Genomic DNA, 7,538 nt, shown 5'->3' with positions numbered 1-7,538 from the left:
GTGATTATGGGAATTTTTGGCCATTCTTCCAGAAGCACATTTGGGAGGTCCGACAGTGATGTTGGACGAGAAGGCCTGGCTCACAGGCTCTGCTCTAATTCATCCCAAAGGTGTCCTATCGGGTTGAGGTCAGTCAAGTTCTTCCACACCAAACTCGCTCATCCGTGTCTTTATGGACCTCACTTTGTGCACTGGTGCGCAGTCATGTTGGAACAGGAAGGGGCCGTCCCCAAACTGTTCCCACAAAGTTGGGAGCATGAAATTGTCCAAAATCTCTTGATCTGCTGAAGCATAAAGAGTTCCTTTTGCTGAAACTGAGGGGCCGAGCCCAACTCCTGAAAAACAACCCCACACCATGATCCCCCCTCCACCAAACTTTACACTTGGCACAACGCAGTCAGACAAGTACCGTTCCCCTGGCAATCGCCAAAGACTCATCCATTGGATTGCCAGATGGAGAAGCGGAACTCATTGAGCTCTTGAGGGTGACCCATTCTTTCACATATGTTTGTAGAAGCAGTCTGCAGGCCTGGGAGCTTGGGTTTATTCACCTGTGGCAATGGAAGTGATTGGAACACCTGAATTCAATGATTTGGATGGATGAGTGAATACTTGAAACTTTTGGCAATGTAGTGTATGAGTGTGTGTGTGTGTGTATATATATATATATATGTATGTATATGTATGTATGTATATATGTGTGTATGTATATATATATATGTATGTATATGTATGTATGTATATGTATGTGTGTGTGTGTGTGTATGTATATATATATATATATATATATATATATATATATATATATATATATGTTAGTCATAGAAGTTAGTTTGGTGTAAAAGTAGAGGAGGCAGTGGATAGGGCAAGATGGAGGCAGATAATCCGCTGTGGTGACCCCTAAAGGGAGCAGCCGAAAGAAGAAGAAGAAGAAGTCATAGAAGTTAGTAATTAAAAGATACGTTTGTATTAAAAGGCCCATAGCCTACATTTTCATTGTATTTTGATCCCTTTGAGGTCCACTTATACCATTTATAAGCCTAACATCACTACTTGCCCATTGAGACGGTTAAGATTACGCTATCACAATATCCTTCCTGTAGTTTTGCTGCTAGTAGTAGGTCATGACACAGTAATTTAAGCCATCAAAACATTTAATTATTAATTATACCAGTCATAATTCATTTTTACAGGACCATTTTCCAACTTCTTTTTATCTCTTACTATCAAAGTCTGTTTTTGTTACTGTGCCTTTAAAAATGATAGAAGATAAATGAGCTCAATTATGATTGGCTGCCCTGTATTGAACCTCATTCAAAAAGCACTGATCAACTCAGTATAAGTGGGCTGAGCTACACTGCTGTAGGCTGAATAGGTGAACAGTTGAAAACGAGTTGGTTTTCATGCCATCACAGAAACAATGAATTAAAATTGGCTGTTTACATATCACTTTAAACTCCTTTATTTCAAATAAGTAGGAGAACTTAAGTTTTGCATTATATGGGCCCTTTAGTACAGTTAATGAGACCATTTTTGTTGAATACTGTTATACGCAAATATCTTACAAATATTGACACACCTTGTTTTGAACTAATTTGTTTTGTTTTCTTCTCTTAAATGCACCAGCCAATATGAACTTACTTTTCTCAGTGGGTGCAGGCATGCCAACATTTTAATGCCCCTAAAAGCTAAATCACAGGAAGCGATTGAAAAGAATGGTTATGATTACACTGCCTTTTGAGAGAAGGTTAAAACATTTTTATTCAAATTTATCACTATTTTACCATCATCAACATAACACATAAAATCAGAAGACACAGATGCACCAGTGGTTTTGGATAGTGAATAAAATGGTTGTAATTGTGAAGACATCATGATCTCTGGTTTCTATCACCACCACCTCATACAGTATTATCAACATGAACCAGATATATATTTATATAACTAGCTATGGACTAGAGCTGTTCTTTCAAGACCGTCTGAAGCAGCCATTCAATTACATACGTTACAGTTACTTGTCAAGCCCTGAAACTATTGCTGCATTTGAAATCACACCCTATTAGTGAAATAGTGACTGTCTGGAATGTCAAACAGGTTTAGTTCAGCAAATATGTAGTGAATAGTTAAATAGTGGGTGAAACATCTTGAATACAGGAGTGTACAAAACAGAATTAAACAACAAATATATGTATATATATATATATATATTATATTATATATATAATTTTCTTTCAATTATATCACTAAAATTCTGCTAATACTGAAATGTTTATGTTTATACAGTACTCTGCAAAAGTCTTAGTCAATAAAATTTTTAAAAACTATTTACCTTTGCTGTATGTGAGATTTTGCCAGCCTAACTAACTAACTGAAACTAACTGAATTTACAGTACATACAAATAGCAGCGCTGCTGTGTGTGATCCACTTGTACTGGCAAAACACACAATAACATGCCACCACCATGTCAGTGTCACTGCAGTACTGAAAATGATCCACCAGCCAAATAATATTGGGTACGGTAGTACTGTGTGGTTCCAGATCACTGAAGAACAGGGTGAAAGAGGGCTAACAAAGTACGCAGAGAAACAAATGGACTACAGTTTGTAATTGTGGAACCACAAAGTGAACCTATATGGTAACTGAAGCTGAAAAAATGGGCAAATAATGTAGATACAAGGAGGTGTGTTTAAACATAGGTTTGGGAAAGTTGGGTCTGTCTTGCTTCCAAAGCCCCTGGCATGCTACCATCACTTGACACATAATTATTTTCATCAACCAATCACAGCGGGAGAATAATTAGCAGCAGAATGGCTATTGGCCAATGAATGTGCAGGAAGATGAACTGGTGCCTTATAACTAAAGTGTGATGGGTGCTGGCTCTGCATTGTTTTAGTTGAGTGCTGTTAGCTGGTGTTGTGGGCAAGAGAGGCACGTTTTGCTCACACTTTTAGCAGTCAGGTTCCTGGTTTAGTTTGTTGGTTTTAATTTGTGCTGCATCGGTTTTATAACTTGCAGGTAAGCAGGGTTATTCCATATGTCTCCCATTGTCTTGCTGTGGCTGAGTATTACACCATGCATGTTGTACATTGTGGATAATTATACTTAGTATTATGTATTTCATTGTTTAGTTTGAAGTGCTGAACACTTCAGGTGGTGGTAACTTGTTGGTGAATGTGTAATGCTTCAAGTGATCCAGATAAGGAGTGCATCAAAGTGAAGCCTGCAACTTGACAGACTTCACTTCTTCTGCTTTTTGAGGCTCAGTTCAAAGTCTGATATACTTTAGTAATGAAAGTAATGAAGTGTTTAACTGATTATTGGTTTATTATACCTGGTTATGAATTGAGGAGGTCTAGTGTGACTTCTAGCTGAACTAGGGTTGGATACTTCTTTCTAAATTGTGCATAAATGTATATTTGGCTACCTTTTTGTCTGGTGTTACTGGAAAGCTTAGTACAGGGGTCCATACTTATCCTGAAAGGGCTGGTGTGGCTGCAGGTTTTCACTCCAAAATGAGCTGGCCTGCTTTTGGAGTGTGAACCTGCAGCCACACTGCCCCTTTGTGGATAAGAGTGGACAAACCAGGCTTAGTAGAACATTTTTCTTGGACAAAATTACTAAATGTTCCTGGCTACAAAGTTGGTCTTCAAAATCAAGTCCTCAGATGTAACCATAAGGCATGTTTTTTAGGAAGGCTTAAGGATGACTGTTTTACAACTACATGTAATTGTTATTGAATTGGCCAACACGTAATATTTTCAGTAAGTGTTACTTGAAGTTTATAGAAATTGGTCAGTCTCACCTCGGCTTAAAATTGTTACTTGGTAAACCTTGTGCGACATGTTTCTTGGCCAGAGACCTTTCTTGTACTTGCAAGTTGAGCATTACATTATTGGCAGACCAACAATCTGAAATATGTAGTGTTTTTCAATGTAATACCCACCTACAGGTTGTTCACTTACTTTCATTAGCAGTAAACTTTAACCCCCATGTATTTCTGCTGCATCTATAGTGTTTAGGTTGTTTACCACAGCATCTTCCTGTCCTTGGCATAACATTTGGCAAAGTTCTTGTAATAAGCCGCTTCAGTAAAGGAGGAATGCGTGGAAGCGATTGTGGTAACTATGCTGCAGATGGAGGTTGGATATAAATGTTGGAGTTGGACAGACTTGTACCTTCTGTGCACTGTCAAAGAGCCATTTTGGAACAATTTCACTTCCAGCTTTGCTGCGTCTGTCTTCTTCCAGGTCAAACACAGCCCCGTCCTGAGTGTGCCATGGCTGCGGGTCTACAGATGCTTGGTGCTGCACTGGGGACACTGGGCTGGCTGGGTGTAATCGTGGCCTGTACCCTTCCATTATGGCGAGTGACTGCCTTTATTGGCAACAACATTGTGACTGCACAGGTCATGTGGGAGGGCTTGTGGATGAGCTGTGTAGTACAAAGCACAGGCCAAATGCAGTGCAAAATCTTTGACTCTATGCTGGCACTGCCTTCAGACCTCCAGGCCTCTAGAGCCATCCTTATTATTGCTCTCCTAATTGCTGTTGTAGCTATAGTTGCTAATGTAGCTGGGGGTGAATACACAAACTGCTTGGCTGAAGATGCCACCGCCAAAGCTAGAGTAGCTACAGGAGCTGGGGTCGTCTTTCTTATTGCAGGCATTCTGAGCCTTGTGCCCCCGAGCTGGGTGGCCCATGTGGTCATCATGGACTTCTACAACCCTTTGGTGGCCCAGGCACAGAAGAGGGAGCTGGGGGCTGCTATTTTTATCTGCTGGGGTGCAGCTGTGCTCCAGGTTATCGGTGGAGGCCTCCTGTGCACATCTTGTCCTCCCACTTTGAGGGCAAGAGCTGGGCTTTATAAACCAGCATCTCAAACCAGAGATCGTAGCTCCTATGTCTGAGGTGTTCACTGGTCTAGTGTACTGATTTGGTTTTTAAATGTTTTTGTAAATAAAAGGATCTTGACACACTTGTGTTCAGTATTGCAGCACTAATGCCTTTGCCAAAAGTCATTGCCTTATTTCAGAAAAGGTGTGTTGAGTGGTAATAGGTTTTAACGTGACCTTAAGTGAGTCACTTAAACTTTGTCCAAAAAAAAAACACACTTCAAGGTTTTTTTTTTTTTTTTTTTTTTTTCCCTAATTGCATTAAACTCCTTAGTCAAGTCCTCAAAGAAAATCATGCTGTGAAATGACTGGAGGAAAAGTGCTTGTTATCCAGCAGGTGGTAGTGTTGTACTTAAATATTTTGAGATTCTTACCGTCGGCCAATTCATGGAAGTATTTTGATTGTGGCTATAATCAACTGCCTTTGAGACATTCAGTCTGTTTGAAGTGAGTGGAGGGGGGTGCAAATAACGCAACCATTTCTAACATTGCTCCCTGAATTTGTATTTTGATGTCATGGGTTCATTTAGAGTTGATCATATAAAACCCTGAGAAAAGGGAATAAAAGCCCTGAAAGTTTGTTCATCAGCTGGACATTTTACCTAAATTTAATAGGCATGCCTGTCTACACTCACTGGCCTTATCAGGTGCACTTTCCTGAGAGGTGCTCAGTCAGCTTGGTTCCTGTCTGTAGCCTGTCTGTAGCCTGTCTGTTGCACAATTTATCAGCTCCTCTCTAGACAATCGGTCAATAGAAATACATCATAGGGCCACTGCTGGCCAGATATTTGTTTGGACCGTTCTTAGCACACCAGTGACCCTGACGTGTGTTGTACTGTGGCAGTGTTGTGTGTGTGTGTGTGTGTGTGTGTGTGTGTGTGTGGTGTTTTTTTTTTTTTTTTTTTTAAAACATGCACTGCAGCTGGCCACTTCATTTGAAATCCTTGCCTAGTGGGTGTGGTTATAAAACATAGCTCTTTAGGCATACACAATTTATTAGTCATCCTCTAGCCTTTAATAAATGGTCAGTTTCTCAATTGTGAGGCAATTTGGGGTGTCACTGTGCTGAGAATGCGCCACCTCCTAAATATTAGCCAAGGGGTGGTCCTGCTGGAGTATATGACGATAAATTGTGTACTCACACATGGATTACAGTTAATAAATACACTTACTGAGGACTTTAGTAGTAACACTTTGTATCTATGCTCCATTTTGTCATTTTATTAGGTCTACTTACTATATAGGTGCACTTTGTAGTTCAACAATTACAGACTGTAGTCCCAAGAGCAGGTATTATTTGGTTGGTGAATCATTCTCAGCACTGCAGTAAAACTGATGTGGTGGTGCTGTGTTAGTATGTGTTGCGCTGGTGGTTATGGATCAGACACAGCAGCTCTGCTGGAGTTAAACACTGTCTACTCACTGTCCACTCTATTAGACACACCTTGTTGGTCAACCTTGTAGATGTAAAGTCAGAGACAATAGCTCATCTGCTGCTGCACAGTGTGTGTTGGTCATTCTCTAGTCCTTCATTAGTGGTCACAGGATGCTGCCCACAGGAAAATGTTGGCTGACTATTTTTGTGACACTGAGGTGTTTAAAAACATGACCAGCACTGCTGTGTCTGATCCACTTGTACCAGTGCAACACACAGTGCCACACCACAACTACGTCAGTGTCACTGCATTTCTGAGAATGATCCACCCCCCAAATAATGCTCTGTGGAGGTCCAGAACAGGGTAAAAGGGGGCTAACAAAGTATGCAGAAAAACAAATTGACTATACGTTGTATGTCTGTAGATACAAAGAGAAGGCATGATCTCTATGTTCCCTGGGCCCTTCATTTTCTCTTTGAAGTCATTTGTAAACAGCTCTGTATTGCCAGGGTCCTGTATTGCCTGATTAAAATGGAAAACAATCATATTTCCTTAATACAGAACGAAAAGAGTGATGCCCACACCTCTGGCTGCTTCTGAATATATTCCCTTTTTAATACACACACTTAATTTAAATATCTAAATATTAACATATAAAATTAACAAAACGGTAAGTCCGGCATTTGTGCTACCAACGGTATTTTCGACCTTACTATTTCACTTACACCATCTTTTGTTACTTCATTCCGTTAACTTGTTAGCAAATTAAGACCATACAAATAGAACTAAAAAGAAAGGCAGTGCACCAAGCAATTATTTAAAAAGCCAATGTATTCTATGACTGAATTATAGAAGTTGCTTAGCTAGCTAATTGGCTTACTGAGGCCTAGCTGAGGCAAAGTGTGTTCCTATTGGAAAAACTGCTCCTTGTTGTTCCTTGTATCACTTTGGACAACCCAGTGTTGCTGAGCATGACCTTGGAAAAACTTTCATAGGTTATTTTAGTGTTTCATATTGAGGTAAGATGTATCATATAATGACCTGAATAAAGGGCCATGCAAACATATGTATGCTCCTGTTGCTAATTTGCTAACTGCTTTAAATCAACCACTTTTGTTAGCTTTTAATTAGCAAAATGAAGATGGGACGTGCATCTTACATTAATTACCGATGTGACCATAACTATGATACCAATGAATGTCGCAATAATAGGGAAAATGTAACATCACCAGTATAAGATGAACCACGGTTGAATAGGTGGATGAGGTTG

General features: G+C 39.8%; 1 protein-coding gene across 1 annotated transcript; it reads left to right on the top strand.

The window, feature by feature from the left end:
• Positions 1 to 2,872: 2,872 nt before the first annotated feature.
• cldng (claudin g) lies at positions 2,873 to 5,000 on the top strand. Its single transcript, XM_017715137.2, has 2 exons — positions 2,873 to 3,016; positions 4,249 to 5,000. The coding sequence occupies exon 2, from the start codon at positions 4,278 to 4,280 to the stop codon at positions 4,905 to 4,907; it is 630 nt and encodes a 209-aa protein (XP_017570626.1). The 5' UTR covers positions 2,873 to 3,016; positions 4,249 to 4,277; the 3' UTR covers positions 4,908 to 5,000.
• The last annotated feature ends 2,538 nt before the right edge of the window (positions 5,001 to 7,538 follow it).

Source organism: Pygocentrus nattereri, chromosome 12 (genome assembly GCF_015220715.1).
Source record: "Pygocentrus nattereri isolate fPygNat1 chromosome 12, fPygNat1.pri, whole genome shotgun sequence".
NCBI lineage: Eukaryota > Metazoa > Chordata > Actinopteri > Characiformes > Serrasalmidae > Pygocentrus > Pygocentrus nattereri.
This window is presented reverse-complemented; position numbering and strand designations above follow the sequence as displayed.